General features: G+C 41.6%; 1 protein-coding gene across 2 annotated transcripts in view; it reads left to right on the top strand.

Moving 5' to 3' along the window:
* pappaa (pregnancy-associated plasma protein A, pappalysin 1a) overlaps nucleotides 1–26,368 on the top strand; it is a 94,789-nt gene that overhangs the window by 31,477 nt on the left and 36,944 nt on the right. For both annotated transcript variants that reach the window (XM_058065038.2, XM_058065037.2), the window contains exons 8-11: nucleotides 10,077–10,205; nucleotides 11,532–11,623; nucleotides 13,132–13,328; nucleotides 26,132–26,242. In XM_058065038.2, the coding sequence (XP_057921021.2) occupies nucleotides 10,077–10,205; nucleotides 11,532–11,623; nucleotides 13,132–13,328; nucleotides 26,132–26,242 (529 nt within the window). The remainder of the gene's footprint in view (nucleotides 1–10,076; nucleotides 10,206–11,531; nucleotides 11,624–13,131; nucleotides 13,329–26,131; nucleotides 26,243–26,368) is intronic.

The following is a 26,368-nucleotide window of genomic DNA, read 5'->3' as shown; positions in this document are numbered from 1 at the left end:
GCGCGGGCCGCACTAACATTAAACTTTCATATCAAGGCGGGGGCCTCAAACTAGTGTCCTGCGGGCCACATTTGGCCCGCGGGCCGCGTGTTTGAGACCCCTGATTTAAAGCTAGGGCGTACGTAATCAGCAATCGCTCAGAGTACGATAATAAGCTCTGCTTTTTCCTACTCCTTTTCATATAGAAGTGTAAACATGTGATGTACTTCACGGTAACTTGTTAGCATGTCCGAAACAAATAAAAGCATTTCCATTTTATTGGAGGGGGCAGGCTTTGCCATATTTCTGTGATTATTGACAAACTGCAGGTCGTTTAAAAGCTGCGGTGGATTTCATGAGCTGCGGTTGCATTCCCGTGGTCGAGGTCGGTGGCACTGGCAGACTGTTTACCTTCCTGAGTACATATGGAATGTTGTCGCTGGTCAGGAGGGCAGTTTGTAGCAAGTTTACAACAACAAAAACAGAACATATGTAAAGGAATTCCAGAAAGATCATCCAAAAGTGAGTAGCATAGACCACAAAGTCTCTTCTTGGGTCATTGATCTTCACTGTCAGGCCGCCGGCCTTTACCTGAGCCGGGTCAAATGGAGCAGAAGGAGCAGTTGGATTTCTCGCTCTGCGTTCATGGGTGGCGCTTTGTTTGGAATGACCTAGTGCAGGAAGGTCAAAGCGAGAAGATGAATTATGGCGCAAAACGAAGATGTGTGAAATGAAGAGGCGATGCGTGAGGTTGAAGGTTGGACTATTTGGGATTAAATCAATTGCAAGGCTCTGCAGAGGGGCAATAGGTGATGGAGGAGAACATTAGGGGGTCGTGAAAGCACCAAGAGAGAGTAGGGGGGGATAGGCTTGCTGTGACCTCCCCAGGCACCCCTGCCAGTGGACTAATCCCCTCAGTGATGTGAGTTTCAGAGCTGTCATTGGGTCAAAGGCTATCTCAGAGCTGATGTGAGGAGACCTCCCAGAGGAGGGAGAAACTCTCCCATCGACCCCGCCACCCTCTCTGTAATTGGGGTAGAGCTTCTTTCCCATAGCATGTATCCTTCAGTTGGCTTCGGGTCCCAACTCTGTAAAATTCTTTAGTAATTTGGTTGTATGTGTCCGAGAGAGTCCTAGCGAGTCCTAGAGAGTCCTAGAGAGTCCTAGAGAGTCCTAGAGAGTCCTAGAGAGTCCTAGTAGTGCCTAGAGCCTGTTTATGAGGACCAAATGTTACAGTTGCTTTTCAATGTCCTGGCTTCGCTACACATCCTAAAGCTCTGTCAGTCAGTTGCAGACGTGGGGGTTGTAAGTTTGGCCTCGGATGATTGTTTTCAGAGCGTTTTGGTAATGGTAATGGTTTGATTTCATTTGAACATGCATCAGATTACAATTGAATGCATCACATAATCAGTTCACAGTTCCACATCATAACAATCAGTAACTGTTACATTTGTTCACTTCCTGCTTTCCTAATATAGTTAAATTTTTTATTTTTGTCACGTACCGAAGTACAAGGTGATATGACCATCCAATGACATAATGGGTACCATAGTAAGTGTCAATATAGTGATATATATAGCACATCATGACTGGTTCAAGACTCTTCATCCTTGTATTTAGCAAACATCAACTGCTTGTATTGTTTCTTGAATTGGCTCATCGTTGTGCATTGTTTGAGGGTCTTACTCAATCCATTCCATAGTTTGATTCCACATACTGAAATGCTATGGCTTTTTAGTCCTAGCATATAAGTGTTTCAAATGTAGTTCTTCTTGTCGAGAAGTATTAGATACATTTTTAGGTAATTGGTTATTTTTAGCCTTATGCATTATTTTAGCTGTTTGAAGATGAACTATATCAGCAAGTTGAAGTATTTGTGATTTTAGAAATAAGGAGTTAGTATGTTCTCTGTAGGCGGCATTATGAATTATCCTTACTGACCTTTTTTGCAGTACATTTAGCGAGTGAAGATAGCTTTTATAGTTATTAGCCCATATTTCCACACAATAAGTAAGATATGGTAGAACCAGAAAGCAATAAAGAGTGTGGAGTGATTTCTGATTGAGAACAAATTTTGCTTTGTTCAATATTGAAATATTTCTGGCCACCTTATTTGTAATATGAGGTTTCCAGCTCATATTTTCATCTATTTTTTCTATTTTTGTTTCTATATTTCATATATTTCCTACCTTCTGTAGGAATGGATCAGAGTTAGTAAAAGATGGAGGACGACGGAAGGCATCGCTGTCATGGCAGGACAGAAATGTGAAGGTAGTTAGTCTGAACGATGCGATAGTGCTATGCAGTACAGGGTAAATAGAGGCCGTTTAACACGGAAAGACCGAAGATGACTATCTGCTCCCGCATGGATAAAAGATGTGTTACCTTGTTTGTTGTTCTTAAAGTCACTAAAAATGTTTTTCTAAGTGTTTTTCTCATCTGTTTTTGTCATCTGAGAGCCTCCAGAAAAGGTCGACACGATGATAACAATCTTAGTTGCTGGACACATTACTACGTCATTTGACATGAAACCAGAAATAAAACACTGCAAGGTATATTCCTTCACCTTGGAAGATAAAACCCCTAGACAATGTCTAGATCCACAACGAGCAAGGATAAAATCATATCATATCAAGTCTTCAAAGGCATGTAAACGTATCACAAGTGGCTTGTTTTACCTTTCATCCATACCTTCCCCCTAAACATTACTGTAAGCAGCAGCAGTGGAAGACGTCTCCCTCGTCTAAATACACCAGCTGTGTGGGCTTAGAAAAAGACCTGACGTTCCGGAACTGAATAACGATCATGCACATTAAGTGTCTCGGGGAAATCTGAGAACCTTTTGATGTTCTTTGATTGATTGACTGATTCACTGGATTGACTTGTACCCACTCGACATCAACAATGCATCCTGGTATGCGACCAACAAAAGGACATTTTAGTATTTGTTTTCACCAACAAGTCCTCTTTTCTCTTAAATCCCGTGTATGTAAGATGGTGTGGAAGTCTAAAAACAGAAGAAACGATAAAAAAAATTCTGATGAAAATAATCAATTAGAATGCTTTCAGCAGAAGCTGGACCCTGGAAAAACTGGAATGAATTTGGTGTGAATCTACTTTTTATTGAACAAAGTGAGCAAAGGAACATAAGGTGACTCTGTTTGGTACTGGTTAACATTTTGCCACAAATTATTAAAAATTTCATAGTTCAACATAGTATGTTGTTGAATGCCACTTGAAAGATTACAGTCAATAAAAAAGATATTTTGGATCCCAATTCTGATTCTGAAAATCGCGTGGATGAATGTGTTGTTCAGTCGTAGCGTCATTATTTCTGGTTGAAATCATGTCAATGAAACAATGGACAACCAAAAAAACGGGACTTTGTTCATATGAAACTAAGTCAAAGGTAACATGAGTCATAATCATAAACGGTTGTTTTTTCATTTTTATATCCAGTGAGTTTTGGTGTGAGAGTAATGCGCCATTCAGAGTGGCTAACATTCGTGTCGAACTAGTCAAATTTTTATCTGTCAAAATCTTGTGAGTTATTAATGACACATGCTGGTCTTGCTTGTTGTTGACATTCGCCCAATTAACCGCCTGTCTTCCTAAAATCTTTCAGCTGACTATGGTTATAGTGACTCAATATTGTGGCAAGGTTAAGTCACATGGGGAATGGTGAGGGGAGGAGCTTAACCCCCCCCCCCCCGCACTTCTTCATGTTGTGGTCAATCTGTAACAGACACAAAGCATAATGGAAAGCCCCAAGCGCCCCAAAACACTGCACTCCTGATCAAAAGTTCAAGACCGATTGACAAATTGCAAGAATTCATTTTGCCCTCTAAAGAAGGTGGTTTCACGGAAACCATCCACCGTTTGGAAGACAGTCTTTCCCTGTTATCTATCCCAAAAGTTCTCAACTGGATTTAGAACAGAGGAACATGCGGTACGGTCCAAAAGAGTGAGGTTATTTCTCTGGAAGACGTCTTTTGTGAACGGTTGAAGAAACCAGTCAGTAACGTTGAAAGCCACCAGGACCATCAAGGTTACATTTTTTCCTCATCAAAGATTAAAACTTCTTTCCACCTTTCAATGTCCCATATTTGGTGCTCTTGTGCAAAGAGTAGGCAATTTTGTGGCGTTGAAGGTGGCCTTTGGAGATGTATTTTGTTCTTAAAACACTTCTCTCGCAAACGTCTTCTGGTGGTCATTGGACAACACTCGCCACCAGTAATGACCTTCATTTGGGTCGAGGATCGTTCTGTGTCTTGACGGGATCGTCTGGTTCAGGGCCAGTGAGGTTTTCTTGGGTCGATCACTTGACTTTTTTATTTTAAGAAATTTCAAGTGTCTTACTGCATCCGACCTCAGCAATGGTTTGCCTGAGAAGCCACCAGTGAAAGAAATGTCTCTTTTTGCATTTCAAAGGTCACTATTTTCACTATATTAACAGTTACCGATTATGTAATTGTATGGTCATATCACCTCGTACTTCGGTACGTGACAAAAATAAAATAAATTTAAAAAATGAAAAACAAAAAAATTTAACTATATTAGGAAAGCAGGAAGTGAACAAATGTAACAGTTACTGATTGTAAAAGTACCAGATGGAGGGGTAGGATTTAATAAGCTTTGCTTCTTCCTACTCCTTTTGGACATGTGGAACTGTGAACTGATTATGTGATGCATTCAATTGTAATCTGATGCATGTTCAAATGAAATTAAACCATTACCATTACCAAGGTCTACTTAGAACATCCCTTATCCAACAGTGCAAAATGTAAATTCTTGCAATTTTTCAACTGATCAGTAGTCTACGTTCTAACAGCAAAGCTTTGTTAAAGTGCTATTCCAGGTTGGAAACCGGGATCTTTCTACTACGTTCGAATGGATACGCTACAGCAGTTGATGGACTTGTCATATTATCTTTATTTCTGTGTAATGTATTTGCCTTCCAATAGCCTGCACTTTACAGTACAGTATATAAATAAACCTGCCATGCTTGCTTCATCACAACTTCAACCGGTCTTTTTGTAGTAGGAGCTGACTGCACCAGAGCCTCTAATCAGTAAGGCTGTGCTTTTCTTATGGGATATTCAATCAGATTTGTATTTATAGTACTACAGTATAACACAAAAATTATTATAGTGAAAATGAAACTTGGATTGAAAATTGGACTGAAAACGAGTCAACCCACAGACATTGTTGCTTAAAAACTATTGTCAGAAAATGAGTCATATTTTTTAATTTTTGCTGTTGTTTTTATGGCTTTCTTGCATAATTCTATTCTTAGACTGTGGCCAGTGCGAATAAAATGCTGGCCTTAAATGGACCCTGCACCACATTTTGGACACCCCTGCCCACAACATCTTATATTATATTAGGTCTACTTTTAATAGGTTGAAATAAGAGGATCTTTACATAAAAAAAACTATAATCAAATACCAAAATAGTTGTTGATTAAATGGATAATCACATAATGGTTGGTTCACTGATTTTTGTTGCAATGATACACATCTATTTTTGGAATCTGGGAAAAGTGTGGAGTTTTGAAATGTCAAACCGGTAGGAAGCCTGTAAGGAACAACCTGTGCCGCTGTGGTGACTTCCACGAGGACGAAACAGCTGAAGGTGATGATAACTGATGAAGGTAGATATGAAGGTAGATAACAATGGTGCTGACACTAAATAAACACCTTGGACAGTTTGTTCACTTGGAGGTGCATTCTATTCAGGCAATAACGGCTAGACGGTGAATCTATGCTAGATGCAAGATTAATTTTGTAATAATGGCATTTTCCCTGGAGAAGATACTGTCGAGGGGCGGCACGGCGGTATAGTGGTTAGCGCACAGACCTCACAGCTAGGAGACCAGGGTTCAATTCCACCCTCGACTATCTCTGTGTGGAGTTTGCATGTTCTCCCCGTGCATGCGTGGGTTTTCTCCGGGTACTCTGGTTTCCTCCCACATTCCAAAAACATGCTAGGTTAATTGGCGACTCTAAATTGTCCATAGGTATGAATGTGAGTGTGAATGGTTGTTTGTCTATATGTGCCCTGGGATTGGCTGGCCACCAGTCCAGGGTGTACCCCGCCTCTCGCCCGAAGACAGCTGGGATAGGCTCCAGCACCCCCCGCGACCCTCGTGAGGAAAAAGCGGTAGAAAATGAATGAATGAAAGATACTGTCGAATAAAATGCTTGTTGAAATGTCAGAGGTGTACTCACTTTTAGGAGATTCTGGAAGGCCAAAATTCCCAAGCACAATCACAATCCCACAGTCAATCTGTACTCTCAGTAATTCCAGTCAAAGACCGTGAAATAAAGACTTCAACTTGACAAAACCGCATTGGCTACAGCCTATTGTTTCCCTGTTTGTCTTCCATCAACTCTTCCATGTTGCCAGGACAGGATGTATTGTGGTCATTTCTGTGGGACTCTCTGATTGACTCATCCAAGTGATTATAGTTTAGTGTGCGTGTGAAGCGTTGCTAGCCACAGTGGCTATCATAGATTGTGATGGAGGTGGCGCTGGCTGCCTGTGGTCAAAGCCAGGATGTGAGTCATGACCCAGTGGGCATCTGACTTGTGTTGTATTGTTGGAAAAGCTTCTGGGCATCACAGAAGCTGATCAGTGTGGACACGAATCTTGAATTAAAACCGGAAACCTGCGGTTTTAGGGACCATTTTTTTATTATTATTTTTTTTTAAGCCTGTGTCACTGTGTTGGCTTATGCTTGTTATTTCGTTTTTGGCACTTAATCTCTGTTTTTTTTTTTTTTTTTTTTACTTGCCTCAAAGTCACCCTCAGCTTGACTTTTCCAGATGCTGAACTAATTCCGACTTGAGTGTCGCCGCCACACGTCTATACAACAGAACAGGACATGCTGATGCATAGAGGAGGGCCCTGGGGGTGAAGCATACTGTTTTAATAGCACAACATCATTTTTCAGTGTGAAACTTCATATTTTTATAGTACAGACACTCGTTAACTTCACTGGTATGTGTTGAATGAGGCTGAGATGGGATGTCATATTGTACCCAAAAGTCTGTTACACATTTAAACATTAACTGCGTCTTGTTGGAACTGCATGGCTCTGCATAGGATATTCCATTTCTAGAAAAAAAAACACTTGATGGTCCACATGAAACAATCTACTGTATCCATAGGCCCTATTTTGCCTAATTTATAAACGCTGCCCACCCAGCCATGTATACTGTTGTGATGATTAAACAAAACATATACAGTATATATTCGTCTCCTGTTATGCATTCAATAATACAGACAAAATACAGGCCGACTGAGTCGGAAACTGTAAGCAGTTAGACAGTAGACCGGGTCAACATCTTCTACCGTATGCATTTGTCACACTGAAATATTAGCAATATATCAAAATAGTTGGCAAATGACTAAGAAACCCAGGAAAAATAACACAGCCAGACCTACAAGACTGATTGTTTTACTGAATTTTCCAACATATGCATTTATCAAATCCATAGAATTATTAGTAATTCATCAAAATAGCTGGGCGAATAGAGCGCAGGAGACAGGATCCTCTTAAAAAAAATAGCAATACACGCCTACTACACTTTCACCGGGTCTAACACAGTAGTCTGATGATTTTACATTTTCCAGTAGTTCTCATCCAGACAAATATGAATAATAGGTCATATCTGATGAATAGAACTCAAGAAACAGGATACCTTTAAAAACAACCATAGCAAAACATGGCTGACGCACACTGGGCTGTCTGGGCTTTTTTTTTTTTTTTTACACACTGATTGTTTTACAGAATTTTACAGCATACGCATTTGTCAAATCCATAGAAATATTAATAATTCACCACAACTGTTGGGCGAATAAAATGCAGGAGACAGGGTCTTCTTAAAAAACAATAATACATGCCTGAAACACTTTTTCTAAGTTGAATTTTTTTTATAACACACTGTCCTCATTTGTCATTTTGTTTATCACAGCAATATTAGTAGTTAGTCCAAATATTATATCCCGTCATATTATCTTTAGCTGTTTACATTTTACCAAACTGTAATTGCTTGTAAGTCACAGCACAGCTTCCATATTTATTTTGAAGGATTTGATCATGCCACCCCGGGCTGGTCTCTGGCTAATTTTCACCAGGCTGTTGACTGTCCCACAAGGAGAGACAGGACATTTGACCTACTGTATGCTAATAGTCAATTTGGGATGAAGACACGGGGCATGGGATAGGGATCAGGGAAGTTGGATCACATCCTGGTCCACCTTCAACCGTAATACACCCCCTAGTTCCAAGGCAACATACAGCAACGCGTCTTCAGAAAACGTTCTCCTGCAGTGAAGGATGCGCCGAGAGACGGCTTCGAAGCCCCAGACTGGGAGGTGCTGTTGAACCCACAGGATGAGGACATCTAGGGGCTGACACTCTGATGGATTATCTCAACTTATTCTCCCCCCAAGACTGCTCGGTGCTCCTCTAGTAACAAACCGTGGATAACACAAGAAGAAGGCGGCTTTTCAGAGCCAAGGCGGTAAAAACATCCCAGCAGGGGGGTGAAGCACTGTCTCAAGGAGGCCAAGAACTCTGACAGAAAAAAAGCTGAAGCTGGAGGACAACAATATCAAGATGCATGAGTAGACCGCTGTCTGAGGTCCTGGATCTCCAGCGACCTCACAGACAGACGGTTGATACGGTGATCATTAGCACAGGGGCTCCAACTCCTCAGAGGACTCCTTCAGGCTCGACAAGGCTGGTTCTGTGATTGGCAGGGAGCTGGACTCCCCCAGTGACGGATGTAGAGACAAACTGCTGGCAACCACAGATGATGCCAGCCACCCTTTGTAGACCGCCATCAGGGTGCAGACCAGCCTCCGCTTACTGGTCCTGTGCTGCTATTATCATCGTTTTGTATAACGTATACAATGTTGCTGCTACTGGAACCTTAATTTCCCTGAGGGCACACACCCAGGGGATCAATAAAGTTGTATCTAATCTAATCAAAATAGATGGCAAACAGAGAAGGGATCATATAAGAAAATTGAGTCTAAATCATTTTTACACAGTAGTAGTAGTCTTTTACATAAAACAACTAAAAACCCACCTGTTTAAATCTGTTTTTAATGTCTAACTTTTTATACCTGACTGCTGTGCCCCCCCCCCGCTTTTTCTCATGTTTTAACTGTGTATAAACGAATTAATGTTGTATTTTAATGTATCTTTTACTCTGTTTACTTGCTTTTATTCAACTCCATTCTTCTGTAAAGTGTCTGAGTATTTTGAAAAGCGCTATACAAATAAAATGTATTATTATTATTATTATTATATGCTATTTTGTTACTGAGTAGCCCCATCAGTTTTCGGAAAGCCTGTGAATCCCCCCAAAAATGAGAAATGGTGTCATCCAAACTACAAATTCTGACTAAGCTATATGATAAACAACTAGAAGGAAATCGTCATTGCAGTTGGGGTGCAAAATAATTAGCAGTTTGTGTCTTTGTTTGCATTTGTTTTTGTTATATAAATAATAAGTGCTATTTTCTACGACAGAACCATGACAGCACCATCATTTCCAATTTTACACTTGTCCGCCTCATTTTTTATTTACCGTGTGAACCTTTTTTTTCTTTTGGGTTGTTTCTGGTTATTGCGTTTTCTCATTGAAGTTATTGTTTTTTTCCTTTTTTTTTTCCTTTCAAACCTTTTGTTTTCAGTCTTCCTTATCATGCCGACTCAAGAAACCATCATGGCGACATTCACCTGTGATGTGAATAGTCCTCAATAATCCCGACCATTCCACCGTGTGAATGCATCATGATGGTTTTTTGACCCGCTGCGATAAGAGGATGCACACGCAGGAGGGGAGCGAACCTTGTGTTGATTTCTGTGTTTTGGCTGGTGGACGTCTAGGCTGCCACAACACACGGCGCTCCCCCAAGCGCTCCTCACTTTTCCTCCAGACTCGTCCAAGTATCTTCACATCAGTCTGTAATCTTTTTTCTATTTTGTGGTTCTCTCTCTGACTTTTCTCCGAGGCTTCCTGTTTCCCTGAAATTTGTAAACATGTTTGTGATCTTGCCGTCTTCTCCTGTCTCTCCAGGGATGTGGAGCCGCATGTGGTGTATACCTATCAGGTCCAAACCATCTCCAGCCGCAGCGAGAGCCAGCCGTCCCCACCTCTGGTGCATGAACTTGGGGCAGCCTATTGTGGGGATGGACGGATCCAGAGGTAACCTCGACTTAGATAGGAGATGCAGTATGAGGTGAACATTTGTGGAAACATGCCCACCTACTTGATTGTTGGTCTAATCCATAAGGGGCACCACAAATACTTCACTGTCTAGTTTTCTTGTTGCCAAGAGAACTTTCATTCTTTCATTGCTGTTTGCATGTCTGACTAATTTGTTTGGGTGTCGTTTTCGCAGTTTGAAGTTAAAAACATGCTACTCCGAGCCGACTGTTCCAAACGGAAAAATTGCAAAACACGGCTCTATGAGTGTATTTTCACTGTGTGGTATTTCACAGCTTTAATGCAAGGAATGTTTTACAGGGTTCTGAGTGGAAAAAAATATATTCGGTAATGGTAATGGTTTTATTTCATTTGAACATGCATCAGATTACAATTGAATGCATCACATAATCAGTTCACAGTTCCACATGTCCAAAAAAGGAGTAGGAAGAAGCAAAGCTTATTAAATCCTACCCCTCCATCTGGTACTTTTACAATCAGTAACTGATACATTTGTTCACTTCCTGCTTTCCTAATATAATTTATTTTTTATTTTTATTTTTTTTGTCACGTACTGAAGTATGAGGTGATATGACCATACAATGACATAATGGGTACCATAGTAACTGTCAAAATAGCGATCTATATAGCATATCATGACTTACTCAATCCATTCCATAGTTTGATTCCACATACTGAAATGCTATGGCTTTTTAACGTAGTCCTAGCATATAAGTGTTTCAAATGTAGTTCTTCCCTGAGATCATATTTCTCCTCTCTTGTAGAGAAGTATTGGATGACATTTTTAGCTAATTGGTTATGCATTATTTTAGCTGTTTGAAGATGAACTATATCAGCAAGTTCAAGTATTTGTGATTTTAGAAATAAGGAGTTAGTATGTTCTCTGTAGGCGGCATTATGAATTATCCTTACTAACCTTTTTTTGCAGTACATTCAGCGAGTGAAGATTGCTTTTATAGTTTTATCATCATATCTTGATTCATCCCAAAAATATCATGATATATGCTAAGGTCCACAGCGCCCAACCCTAATATTTACATATTGTCATAATTTTTTAGGATTGCTCCAGCAATTGTGGCGGTTATAATGATTTTACCATCCAATTTATGCCACCACGTGTAAGTCGGTTTTTAAAAGTTCATCTAAAGAGAGCCCAAAACCTCCGTTTTGGTTTTAATTGAACAATGTTTTCCTAGTGGTTGTGTTATGGCCTGTGTATATACAGAGAGCGCCGCCATGACGTGTTGTATGTTGTTTGGCGTGTCTCCGTCTGGATGTTTCCTTAACCGCCTCCTGATGTGTTAGTTCCAAAGGAGAGGAGTGCGACGACATGAATTCCATGAATGGCGATGGATGCTCCAGTCAGTGCAAGAAAGAGGCTTTCTTCAACTGCGTCGGTAAGCCAATGAATGTTGATATTTTCAAGTCCATCCACTCTCAAACACCCCGAGAGCCTTGCCCTTCTTTTAACCAGTCTGGAAATCATTATGCTTCCTAAAGGGTGACTCATCTTATTTTACATAGTTGAGCAACTGGCATATCCGACATTCTTCTTCACCAATAGATGGATGATTTTCCTGTACTCTCCTGCTCCGACCCCCCCCCCCCCACCCCCCTTATAAAAACCTCTCCCGCCTTTCACCACGTCTGTCTGCCCCTGTTGTGACCGCGCATGTGCGTTTCTGCTTGTATGCAACATGCAAGCACGCACATGCATGCAGGAGCCTCTGTGAATTGTCGGATTGTTGGCTGACTGCATCGGCCGTGCTGTTTTTCCACCGAGGGGGGTGTGTATGTGTGTTTTTGTAGTCATGCGCACGATTTGGACAATATAGTGATGGCACATTCTGTCTGCCCCCTCCACTCCCTCTACAGATGTGCCGTTTGATTGACTTTGCCATTATTATTATTATTATTATTATTATTATTACTATGCTGCTACACATTAAAGGCAGTCTTGTATCCATCCATACTGGGGGACTTCTAAAGTCAAACCACTCTGTTCATTTTGCAATGGAAAATGCAGCATTGTGGAAAAAATTGCAATTCAGGAATGCTGAATTTTGGAATGCTAAGAATTCCAAGTTTGGATAGTTTGAACTGGTTGAGAATGTACAACCTTTAGAGGTTACACTGTGGAAATTCGGTGAGACCAATTCACTAAAAGTGCTAAAAGTTATTAGCTTGATCCATTAGCAGATATTATAAGAGGTGTCCTGGCTGGTCCAGGTATCCAACTTGAAAGTGATTCCATCCCTGCTACTCTACCAACTATTTTTCATTACCATAGCTCTTTGATTACATTAGCTTTCAGTTTCAGTTTACTGACTAGGTTTTGGTTGTAGCAGTTTTTGTTTCGGTTCCATATTTGGTTCCCTCAATGTTCCCCTTGTCTTGCTGGTTACAGGTCTGCTTTTTGGAACTGTCACTTTTGGTTCGGTTTTTAGTCCTTGTAAGTCTTTTTCTGAGCTTCCTCTTGTCTCCCTCTTGCTGTTTCCTTCTGTTCGGTATGCCCCCTCGGTAGCCCCTTTGGTTTTTTTGGCCATGCTCTTGGAGGGCTGGAATTTTGGGAAGGAGGCCCTGGCCGTCTTGGCACAGATCACCCCCCCCCCACCTCCTTCTAATGGAAGCCTGCCGTCTGATACAACTTTAGACTGGGAGCAAGTGTGGCCTTTTCTCCTCCAAGCACCACAGGCCTCCAGTTCCAGACCAGAACCACGGGTGGGATGTCTGCAAAAATGACTGATTGGCTTATCTTCTTGGCATTCTTCTCCCTTGTGTTATCACTCTCCACTTATAATTCATTCCTGTTGTTTCTTTCCTATGTTGTCTCGCTCCACATCTTGAATAGAGATATGGTCCACCGTAGTGATGAGAGGTTCATGTCTTCTCTTGTCTGCCGCAGAGGAGCCAAGCATGTGCTACTACTACGATGGTGACGGCATTTGCGAGGACTTTGAAAGAGAGATTGGCGTTCGAGACTGCGGGCTCTACACCCCGAGTGGTTTCCTGGACCAGTGGGCCTCTAGTGTAGATGTTTCCCATGAGAAGAAACCATACTGCTCCGGTGAGGTGGCTGCTGGATACCCTGCTGTTACCAAGGTAGGCCTGATATCCTGTGGTAACGGTCTTGGTTTGGGACATGCAAGACCGTTCCATTGACAAGAGCCGCGTTTACATGGGTTTTTCTCTTTCCGAATGACCTTTCCGAAAGCAATGGTATACATGGAAAGGAATATTCCAATTGTGTGTCTACATGCGCCGCTATAATCAACCAGAATAGTCAATGGGGCATGCCCAGTAAAGCGTAAACACCAACATGACGGAATACCGACTTTCTTTCACTTGTTGGAATAACTCCATGTTGCCAGTTTTTCCTTCGTCCTGTCTTGAAATTTAGTTTGAATCAAAAACAAACTTTCCACAGCAATCCAGTGCCGATTACTCGCCTCCATTTTTTTAAATCGAAGAACATCTGGAGCTGCGTGTTACGTCATATCTCAGCATTCGCTGAAAGAACGCACCCGGGAACAGGAAAAGATAAAGTTCAATCTTGCTAATATTTTATAATTAAGCTCGGCACATGTTTTATATAGATATGTATTTTCTTTTTTAATAAAACTGGACTTGAGAATGGCGTATAGAAGGGTTTAGATTCTGTTCCACAGATGGCGCTAATGCACACAAAAGCTGCTTAAAAAACAACAGAAGAAGAAAAACACCACGAAGAAGAACGCAGTCTGACAACTTTCCGATTGAGCGGCTACAAGATACCTCAATCGGATTGGGGAAAGGAATATTCCACCCCTGTGAATCCGATTATATATTCATTCGGATTGGCACTTTTCTTTCGGAATGAGGTGTATACAAAGGTTACATTCTTTCCGTTTGAGCAAATAACCCGAATGGAATTGGAATATTTAAGTCCATGTATACGTGGCTAATTAGCACATGTTGCACTATTCAACATGTTCATAAAGGGGCAGGAAGTTCGAAACGAAGAGAAACGGAGAAATACAAAAAAACAGCTCGACGGCTATGTAGTGATGGAAAAAAAAAAGGTAAAGGGGCCTGACATTCAATTTTTGTACGGAGGGCTAGCGACAAACACGTGGTTGTCACAAATCACTTGCTCTATAAGTACGACTCACTCTCAACTCCTCCGATGACCCCACTTCCTCTACCGGCTGGCGTATGTTGGCATGTATACACAATCAAAACAATACATAGGGAAAATAGATTAAATATAAATAATGAATTGTATTAAAAATGTAAGATGCAGCGTGTTCTGCTCGATCAACCAACCGTCTTATTTTAATCCATAAATGACGTCACCCCCCCCCCCCCCAAACATCTCCTTTTGCCGCTTTGCCAGTTAAGTCATTTCAAAGATTGGGGCATTTAATTAGATTCCCCCCGCCTCCTCCCGTTTGTGACGGATGCATAAATTTGCCGCTCTCATTAAAGTAATGCTTCTTCAAGACGGGACAAGACGCCATTGATTCCACCCGAGAGTGGCGGAAGCATTGATCTGTTGCCGCTGCAACGTGGAAAAGAGGGACCGATGGCACAAATCATTATTTTGACGCATACGTCAAGTAGACACAAAAGCCTGACGTGCTGTGGAGGTAGTGTTGAAATGTAGGACATAAAACCATCTCCTTGGGCTCCTTACGTATTCTCCTCATTGTCCAGCCTCTCCAGCCTTCAGGGTGTCCCAACCAAACAGGGATTCCACACTATTCAATGTGGCAGTAACTTCTCAAGTAATCATACATTGTATGCACGTAGTACATGAAAGTTGGATATACTTCCGAGGAGGCACTGTGCATCCTGTTGTATCATTGTATCATTCATTCATTCATTTTCTACCGCTTTTTCCTCACAAGGGTCACGGGAGGGGTTGGAGCCTAACCCAGCCAATCACAGGGCACATACGTATAGACAAACAACCATTCACACTCACATTCATACCTATGGACAATTTGGAGTCGCCAATTAACCTAGCATGTTTTTGGAATGTGGGAGGAAACCGGAGTACCCGGAGAAAACCCACGCATGCACGGGGAGAACATGGAAACTCCACACAGAGATGGCCGATGGTGGAATTGAACCCTGGTCTCCTAGCTGTGAGGTCTGTGCGCTAACCACTCCACCGCCGTGCCGGCCATCATTGTATCAATACTTGGCAATACATGTTGTTTAAAGTGTCAATAATTAGTGTGAATTAGGGGCGGCACGGCGGAGTAGTGGTTAGCGCGCAGACCTCACAGCTCAGAGACCAGGGTTCAATTCCACCCTCGGCCATCTCTGTGTGGAGTTTGCATGTTCTCCTCGTGCATGCGTGGGTTTTCTCCGGGTACTCCGGTTTCCTCCCACATTCCAAAAACATGCTAGGTTAATTGGCGACTCCAAATTGTCCATAGGTATGAATGTGAGTGTGAATGGTTGTTTGTCTATATGTGCCCTGTGATTGGCTGGCCACCAGTCCAGGGTGTACCCCGCCTCTCTGGGATAGGCTCCAGCACCCCCGCGACTCTCGTGAGGAAAAAGCGGTAGAAAATGAATGAATAAATGAATTGTTATCAGATTGGAATTCATTCTAATCCCAATGCAGTAAATTGACTAAAAATGAAGGTAATTCCAAAGCTGGGTGAAAACGTTCCCTGCATCCCTCTCCATGTATCATGTTTGTTTTCGTATAACGGACAGCCATTGGGTGTTCGGGTTCTATCCGTATCTCTTCTACCTGGTGGATGAGCACCACTTGAAAAACGGGCTCTTTTTCTCTTTTTCCCTCCACCACGTCACCTGTCCTGTTAATAGCTCGCTTCATCCCATGTGGATTCATTTCAAAGCTCTTTGATAAACGCCTGCAGAGAGATGTCCTGATACGGGACGGCACGTTTTCCTTTTTGTCTTTTTATATTCTGAATGAGCTTGTTGAGGATGGGACATCATTTCCCTCCCATCTAGTAAACAAGTCCCGTCGTGGGCTTTTGTGGATCAGTTGCGTTTGATGTCCCGTCAGGACAGTGTTGATGCCGTGTGTGTGTGTGTGTGTGTCTCGGCAAAAAAGCGAGCAGCCGAGGCGGGCAGCTGTGATAGGAATCTTTACGGATGCAAGAAAGGCAACAACAGCACAAGAAGGCACTTGAGGAGAAAAGAAGATGGTGTCTCGGCACGAAATCTCCACTGCAGTGTGTGTGTGTGTGTCGGAGTATGTTTGTTCAACATTTTTGACTTTAAAGCAACCGAATCGATGAGGGATCACATCCCTTTATCTTAATTATTGAAGTTTGACGTGATAGCTTGCGTCTTTATTCGTGCAGCTGAGCATCGCCGAGGACAGTCAATGGTGCAGAGACAACTTATCAAAGTCCCAACTAATTAAGTTAAGACTGCCTTAACAGTCCAGGGTGCACCTAGCCTCTCGCCTGACGTCAGCTGGGATAGGCTCCAGCATTCCCGCGACCCTAGTGAGGATAAGCGGCATAGAAAAAGAATGGATGGATGCACTTTTAAAGTCATTTTATTTAAATATATTCATTAATTTTTTTCGCTTTTTCCTCACGAGAGTTGCGGGGGGTGCTGGAGCCTATCCCAGCTGTCTTCGGGCGAGAGGCGGGGTCCACCCTGGACTGGTGGCCAGCCAATCACAGGGCACATATAGACAAACAACCATTCACACTCACATTCATACCTATGGACAATTTGGAGTTGCCAATTAACCTAGCATGTTTTTGGAATGTGGGAGGAAACCGGAGTACCCGGAGAAAACCCACACATGCACGGGGAGAACATGCAAACTCCACACAGAAATGCGACGAACTGAACCCAGGTCTTCCCGATCTGTGTGGTCTAACCACTTGTTCACCGTGCGGCCCCTTGTCTTTTGTGGATTAATTTATTCATTCATTTTCTACCGCTTATCCTCACGAGGGTTGCAGGGGGTGCTGGAGCCTATCCCAGCTGTCTTCGGGCGAGAGACGGGGTCCACCCTGGACTGGTGGCCAGCCAATCACAGGGCACATATAGACAAACAACCATTCACACTCACATTCATACCTATGGACAATTTGGAGTCACCAATTAACCTAGCATGTTTTTGGAATGTGGGAGGAAACCGGAGTACCCGGAGAAAACCCACACATGCACGGGGAGAACATGCAAAATCCACACAGAGATGGCCGAGGGTGGAATTGAACCCTGGTCTCCTAGCTGTGAGGTCTGCGCGCTAAAATATATTCAATATTTGATATTTACTTAGGACTAACACCACTTTACTGCACATGTTGGGGGGCGCGGGAGGGGGGGGTGGTATAGACTAATAAGCTAATAGTCTAATTTGGTCCTCTCCCTGTTGATGTGATTGGTACTGTCTGTTACGTAATGTTAAAGACGTTCTGTACCGGCCCTTTAAGTACCAGTTAATCTAACAGTACCTGCTGAAAGTAAAAGCCAAGAGGTGATTAAAGGGCAATATTCAGGAAAGGTTGGTATTTGTGAATGAAGGACGGAATGATGCATTTGAAATGGCATCGAGAATAATGCAGGGAGTCAGACTTGCTGACAGATGGAGGCACAGATGGGGTTAGTGGTTGTAAGCGGAATTAGTTTGACTGACAGTCCTTGCTGTTTTTGGTGGAAACCAATAACGTCACTGAATAAAAGCTGCAGTCGAAACGCTAGTGGGAGGCTCTTGTTCGTAAAATGCCCTTATATGGATGTCCTTAAACGGATGATGTCGAAACCAGTATCTTGTGTGTCTACCTTTTGAGTAAGGTGGTTTGTATTGTTAGCAAAGACGCACTCAAACACACCATGCAAGGTTATAGAACAGCTCCACAGGGGAATGACATGTTGTAGCGTTGTGTTCAAGGAGCAGAACACAATGTCCTCCTCCCAGCGTACACTGGAATATAGCAACCCCGATGACGAATGTGTGCCTTTGCTGTGTATAGTTTGCATGTATAGCTTTGAGGCTCATGTGCATTCAAATTTAAGATGAGGCAGCAAGGCAGGTGATTTCTCCTGAGATGTTTGCTGCCCAGGCAATCTCTGACGCAACCCCTCGGGCGCCCCTCGAGAACGTTACCTTTAATTATACATAAGCGACAGAAGGGGATAACATTTGAGTTCTCTCACGCTGTCAGAAAGTGTTTCTATATGAAGTTCATCTGTCCTGAGGAGGATGCGGATGGGATAAAATGCCATATTGTCACGTAAAGTCGGCGAAAAACAAGGACAAACAACACGTAGGCAAACATGCAGAACTTTTTTATTTATTTCCAGACCTCCCGACCTGGACATATGTTCTGTAGCAGTTTTTTTTTTTATCTCAAAGTATTCTGGAATAATTTTATTTTATTGTATTAGGAAAGCGGGCGGCACGGCGGTTGAGTGGTTAGCGCGCAGACCTCACAGCTAGGAGACCAGGGTTCAATAGGTTAATTGGCGACTCCAAATTGTCCATAGGTATGAATGTGAGTGTGAATGGTTGTTTGTCAATATGTGCCCTGTGATTGGCTGGCGACCAGTCCAGGGTGTACCCCGCCTCTCGCCTGAAGACAGCTGGGATAGGCTCCAGCACCCCTGCGACCCTTGTGAGGAAAAAGCGGTGAATGAATGAATGAATGAATGTTAGGAAAGCAGGAAGTGAACAAATGTAACAGTTACTGATAATAAAAGTACCAGATGGAGGGGTAGGATTTAATAAGCTTTGCTTCTTCCTACTCCTTTTGGACATGTGGAACTGTGAACTGATTATGTGATGCATTCAATTGTAATCTGATGATCCCGAGTAAACAATAACCTGGATGAATATTAATATTTCCATGGGAACGGTTCCAAAACTGGCGACGTGACTTCACGTGCATCCAGGATCACTTGAAGGTAGACCTTCACCAAAAGCTGCCTGGAGGCTTTGTGTGCAATCCAGACAAAACAGACAAGCAAACAAATGGCTATGAAAAGCCGAGGAAGAAAATAGGTGGCCCACTTTTGTCCTGCAGCACCCAAAAAAAGCAAGCGGAAGTCCTGCATAAAGGCTACTGCGGAGCACATACTCACATTTCCGACACACGCACACACAAAAAAAGCCAACAGTAGCCAAGCTGCTTGCTTTCAGCGGGAGAGGAAAGCCAGCTCCTCTGGCACGGCCTCCCTTCGCCAACATTCCCTCAAACCGCACAGACCTCGTCAGGCAGCGTGCCAGTGACATAAGCGTGTGGTAACATTAAAAAGAAAACCTCTGGGATGGCGTTCCTTTTTCCCCCTTTTGCTTTTCCCGTTTCAATTATTATTGTGGCTCTGCCATGCACAAACCTCAGTGCGGTCGCTGTGCTTTTTTTCGCGGCACTGTTGACCCCACATAACATTTTCAAGCTGTTAATATGCAAGGTTTTGGCCTTGTTCTGCTCAACAGAGAGGAGGAGGGGGAGGGGGGGGACCACTGACTGAGGGACGTTTATCCTCTCAGCAGACCCATCTGTTTTCAACTTGCCGCCATCGCATGCTCACCCTATACGTTGGATTGCGGTCTACCCTCGCTACCGCCCAGTCTCCCTCCTGATGAGACGGGCATAGGTAAACTGCATAATTGCCCACTCGTTAGCACTTTAACGGCCTCGCTCTCAGCAGGCCGCCACCGACGTCACCGCCATTAGCCCCCCCCCTCGCTCCAATGAGATGGTAAAGCTCAGCAGCTCAGGGTGGGACAGGGTGACACAGGACATTACCTCACAGGCCAGCAATCCGGTGAACCAGGGCACAGTGCTCGGAGACTGGGGGTACTTTGTTGCTTGTTCTTTCTTTTTCCAAATTTATTTCATGCTTTAAATTCATATTTTTTGGAAAGAATCGGAAGACTAAAAAAAAAAAAAGTCTACATCAAAGTTGTGATGTTTTGTCTGAAAGTGCCTCCGCAGGTCATATTCCTCCTTTACTTTGTTACAAAGTGGCTTCCCCACTGTCTTTTGTTGCTAACTGTATATTTTCTAGTCCAGTCATTATGCTACCTCTCTAGATCTTCTGGTTTCTGCACCTCCTTTCTGCAGTGTTTCCATAGCTTTCTTGCCTGAACATTTGTAATGGTAATGGTTTAAATTGATTTGAACATGCATCAGATTACAACTGAGTGCATCCCATAATCAGTTCACAGTTCCACATGTCCAAAAGGAGTAGGAAGAAGCAAAGCTTATTAAATCCTACCCCTCCATCTGATACTTTTACAATCAGTAACTGTTACATTTGTTCACTTCCTGCTTTCTTAATGTAATGTAAATATAATGTAATATAATATAATGTAATGTAAATATAATGTAATATAATATGATGTAATGTAAATATAATATAATATAATATAATATAATATAATATAATATAATATAATATAATATAATATAATATAATATAATATAATATAATATAATATAATATAATATAATATAATATAATATAATATAATAATATATTATAAAAAATCATAAAAATCAGTAACTGTTACATTTGTTCACTTCCTGCTTTCTTAATGTAATGTAAATATAATGTAATATAATATAATGTAATGTAAATATAATATAATATAATATAATATAATATAATATAATATAATATAATATAATATAATATAATATAATATAATATAATATAATATAATATAATATAATATAAAAAATCATAAAAAAAATATATATTTTTAAAAATGTATTTGATTATTTATTTATTTTTGTCCCGTACCAAAGTACGAGGTGATATGACCATCCAATGACATAATGGGTACCATAGTAAGTGTCAATATAGTGATATATATAGCACATCATGACTGGTTCAAGACTTCATCCATCTTTGTGGGTCAGAAAGGTGGAAAATTCAAGTAGTCTTCTTCTTGTGCTGCTTGCTTGTGACTTGTACACCGCGCTATTGTATAAGTATTTCATTTTAATGAATGGTTCCTTTATTTGATGATGTGTGGAGGGCCTGCGGGCTGCCTGTTGAAGACCTGGGGTCTACACAGTAGTTTGTCAATAACACCAACATAAGCCATAATGTTAAAAAAAAAGTTTTATGCAAAGAAAGTATCCTAATAACCCTCCTTTTGTCTGGGTACTACAAAATACTCCCTCCTACCGCTAGCAGACCTTTCAATTGATTGCTTGATTAAAACAGTCGTAATATCGCAGCAGGAGCAGTCGGTTGGCAGAATATTTATTGTTGCAAGGCTGCTGCGGAGAGACAAGGGGAGGAGTCAGCAGACATGCATGATTAAAACTGCTATGCCCGTGATGTATCATGGAGGGACAACACTTGGGACACTTGGGTTCAGGATACCGAGGAACCGGAAGAACATTAGATGAAGAACACTGCCTTAAGCAGGTTGTAGAGCAGGGGTCTCAAACTCAATTTACCTGGGGGCCACTGGAGCTAGGGTCTGGGTGAGACAGGTTTTCGAAAAAAAAAAAAAAAAAAACGCATTCATTAAAAACAGAAAAATGAATAAACTTTCCTTTGGTTCAGATTTTCTACAAGAAAAGCTCTGATAAAACATTCCACTGTTCTCAAATATCTTAATTTTTATTTTTCTACACAAAATAACATGAAAATAAATAAACAAATCAAGAATAAAGACAATCAATCAGTATTAAATAAATATAATAATAAGATTAATAAAACGGCAAATAATAAAATCTTAAGAAACCACATATAGTTGGTGGGTAGATTATTTTTTTCAGATTAAAATGAACAAAGCATTATTAGAGCCCTGTAGACATGACAAAACACGACTATTGTCACATTTATACTCTTTTTATTTACAACATATTACGCAACTGCAGGGTCTTGAGACACATGCTAACTCGCAAACTAGAGAGCTAGCGACCTAAACGGTAGCCTTCAAATTATTTCCTTTAAACTTAAATAGCCAAAAACTTACCACTTCCACACGGATAGGGAGCATAACTATTAACAGTTATTTAACCTTTAACATGAACATTAATCAAACGCAATAATTTTTTCTGGGTACATTAAACATTAAACTTTCATATCAAGACGGGGGCCTCAAACTAGTGTCCTGTGGGCCACATTTGGCCTGCGGGCCGCGTGTTTGAGACCCCTGTTGTAGAGGTTCTCATGGTGTCATCCTGGAACTTTTCGATGGTCATGGAGTCACAACCTGCTTTTATTCACGTTAAGCCATGCTCATTTATATTAGGTCAATGTTTTTAAACAAAAATAAAAATTGTTATAAGTTGTGTGCGAACACATTTTCAGAACACATTATGGAGAAAATGAGGAAAAACAAAATAACGGCATGAATTATGACAAAAGTACAATTTCAGAGCCTGAATAATATTAATATATCTGTGCATGGAGTATATAGTCAGGAACATTACCAGATTATTTGGAGTATTCTCCGACAGTGACCACTACACTATCAATGAATGCATTATGAATGGAAGAGCCACATTTTATCACCCATTTCAGTGCCTCTCTTCTGTCTTAATTGTTTCATCAGCGTCCAAATAAACCGTTGCCGTGACTAACTGCGGATGTGGAAGTTCTTTTTCCTCTACTACTGGCCGCATGTTCCGAAATCAACAACTATAAATCTTTACTTACTGTATTTACAACAACTGCACACATCTCTGCAATTATGCTCCTGCGGCAAATTCTAGACTATCATAAAGTACTAATATCATATCAAACACACAACTTTACGTGTCCACTTGCTGTGAAAAAAACCCTCACATGTGGTCGTAATTTCTCGCAGCTGCTGGCCGCTCTGACAACGTATACCTACTAAGTCTGTAGGCACCCTCCGGTGTTTGCTAAACACCACTTTCGCTAACAGCAGCGTTAATGTGGAGCCAAAACGGGGGAATCGAAAGCAGAGGAAGTTGAGCAGAAAAACTGTGCATAGATAAGTGCATAATTAGAGCGCAGGGCTGCAGATGAAAGGGAGGACCATGGCTAGTGAAGACAGTAACAATGGGTCATGCTGTGTGATATGCTGCATCCAGCTAGAAAATTAACCACGCATGACTTTTACTCTCATTATGAAGCCTCGGGTTCAAGGCACATCATATTTATGTGTTTAATGTCTCCACTTTATATAAGCGACACACAGTTCTGGATGAAAGAGATTGTTTTCCTGTTGGCAAGCCCTCTCTATAGAATGCTACGCCACGCCTAAGAAAGTCAATAATTAGGGTATTTGCTGTCATATATTAACTAGACTGTTTGCTGTTTGTGCCAACGTTTTCATAAATCACTTTTACATCAACATGAAGTACTTCTTAGGTACTGTATGTATTATGGAGGTGCCATGTAGTGCCTTAATTTTGGTATCTAAGTCCTGGCTAAGTTGATCTTTTAGCGGAAGAGGAATTATACTTGAACAAGGTTAACTTTCAGATTTTTTTTTGTTGAATTTGTTTTGTGAAATGATTCATGACATACAGTATCCTGGGTTCTGCTTGTTGTCGATATCTTCCCATTTGAGAGTGGTTTGAGGTGTCTTTTGTTTTCCTAAAAATGGGTTTTGTTGAGTTTTCAGCAAACCATATTCTGGTCACCGCAAATGCTACAATTAACTGACGAGTCTCGGGTGAGTGGCCTGCAAGCGCAAAAAAACGCGGTTAGATGCTGATTAAACTGCATGATTGTTGCACCGGTGTGCCTTAGGCTGGCCATAATAAAAGGCCTCTTGAAAATGATTTTTACTGTATTGGGCGGGGTCAGAATACCAGTCAGTGTCTGGTGTAACCACCATTCACAATTCTAACCAAAGTACCACTGTGTGTGTGTGTGGGGGGGGGGGGGGGGTATCACATACACTCATATACAGATACCGCATATATCATGATTTACACACAAAGCTGAAACCGACAGATCTTTTTCTCCACATGACATCAACAAACCACATTTGCCTCAGGCCAAGCCAAACAGACATTTGGAAATGCCACGTCGGCATCTAATACACAGGTTTTCGATGAGAAACAGTCCTCGCTATCGAAGACTTGAGCTTATAAAACACCTACAACCAGTAAAACATCAAATTCCACAGCGGTAAGTGCAACATTTGTCTTAGCAAGACTGACTCACTGGCATTGCAATCAGTTAAATGGGCCATCAATGGACCAAAACTCCAATTTTACAACCGCGGTACTGACATTTACACAACTATTTATCTGGAAATTACGGGCTAAACCAAAATGTGGAATACATTCACAGCTTCCTTTGATGCATTTGTGTCTTAAGTAGCTATGACTGCGGAGAAACATTCTTTGTTTATTCTTTTTATTATTTAATTAAAGTGTTTATCCTATGTTCTGTACTGGTGGACGCATTCCCAAAAAATGTTTCCCCGGGGATGTTAAAATACACGTTTGTTGGTGAATGCATCAAGGAGAGGACATGACTGTAGACATTTTCACAACAGTCACTTTATAAGACGTTGAGTAATAAACCACATGGAAACAATTATAAATAATATTCCACGGCAACCAATTTGGAAGTCTGCAACACTGGACAAACATCTGCTTAGTTAATACTATTATTGACAAATTTGAGGCAGGTTCTCGCTCGCCATGAGTCCTCCACTCCACTCAATTAAAATGAGAAAATGGAGGAAAAGTACACGGGGTTGAATGAAAACCAGATGCTTTGTGCTCTATCACAGTCAAACTGTATCGATACTGACCAGTTGGGCCCCCCATGGAGGCAAAAGTAACTGTCAGAATATTTTGTAGGATGTGGTATTTCAGGGAGGGGGGGTTTACTGGCAGGAAGGTCTACTCCAGAGGTCATCCAATACATTTGTCCGAGGACCCAAAATCTGGCAGACACTGTGAGGTCCCGATGGTGCTGAAAACAGTAGTCCCTCGCTATATCGCGGTTCAAACATCGCTCATAAATGTGGTTGACTGTAGCTTATTATTAGTCGGAATGTTGGAAAAACAAGTCGTATGTAGGATTCTGGTCACGCTTTGTCAGTATTGTTGAGGTATTACCTAACATTACATTACCTTAGCACTGCATGGAGTCAGCCATGGGATACGTATCTGACATGATAGAGTGGAAGTGTGGAAGCGGTATGTTTTGGAGGCTAACTTGTTAGCTCAGTATGACATGAGCGGTGACAGTCTCTTGCGTCCATGACGGACTGTTCCGTTTTTTTTTTCCAAAAGCGACCAGTTCATTGTTTTTCAAAAGTAGTGACCAAGAGTGAGAGACTGATCGATTTTTAGCTCCGTCAACACGTAGATCATTAAAACGTCATTTCTGCATCATATGACCTTTAAGATTACATAAACATGTACAACTTGGCAAAATATAACAAACAGGTTGAGGAACAATTATCCAACAACCAACAAACTGTCATATTGCATCACACCGTCATGGGATTCTACCCGCAAAAATTCTCACAGGAATTGTCGTTTTGCTGCATCAGCTGTGAGCAGAGAGGCCATGTCAACAGATTCAGGGACAGATATACGGGCGGATAGGTGGTCGGGACAGTTTTTCCACAGGGGCAGAGTCTTACAGTAGCAAAACTCTCCGGTTACCGGTGTCGTATTTCACTAGCTCAGGACAGCGGGCGAAAACCGGCCGTCCTTGGGGTATGTGCCCTCCTTCAGCTTTGTGTCTGGTCCATTTGTCACCTTTTTTTTATGTTGACGTGTCTCGCATCTCCTATGGAAGCAAATATTGACATGTGAAACAAGGTGGAGCCCTTGACCTCCTTCATTATAAAACGGCCGTCAGCAAATTTTGTCACAGAAAAAGGAGAAACCCTCTGAGGCCTCCTGGTGGACAGGTGTGGGATGACGTTTCATTGGTGTTTATTATTTGTTTTCATCTGTATGAAGGACTACTACAAATTGTGTGTTTCTCTTCCTTTTTAGACATGTCAGTCCAAGGTATTTGACCTTTCTGACGGGGTGTCCCAATATGCATGGTTCCCCTGTCGTGAGGCCCACAAGACTTCATGGGGATACCCAAACTACTGGCTCAAGGTAGTACCAAATATATTTAATGTATTAGTCGACATATACGTATATAAAAATTTGGCGCTGTCGTGCCTGTATAAAAATGGAGGGTGGATTCTTTCATGAAACTTTCATTAATGGGAAAAATAACCA

This window comes from Doryrhamphus excisus, linkage group LG10, assembly GCF_037039965.1.
Source record: "Doryrhamphus excisus strain RoL-2023G ecotype Guam linkage group LG10, RoL_Dexc_Guam_v1.1, whole genome shotgun sequence".
Taxonomy (NCBI): Eukaryota; Metazoa; Chordata; class Actinopteri; order Syngnathiformes; family Syngnathidae; genus Doryrhamphus; species Doryrhamphus excisus.
The sequence above is the reverse complement of the archived record's forward strand: the minus strand, read 5'-3'. Positions and strand labels throughout refer to the sequence as shown.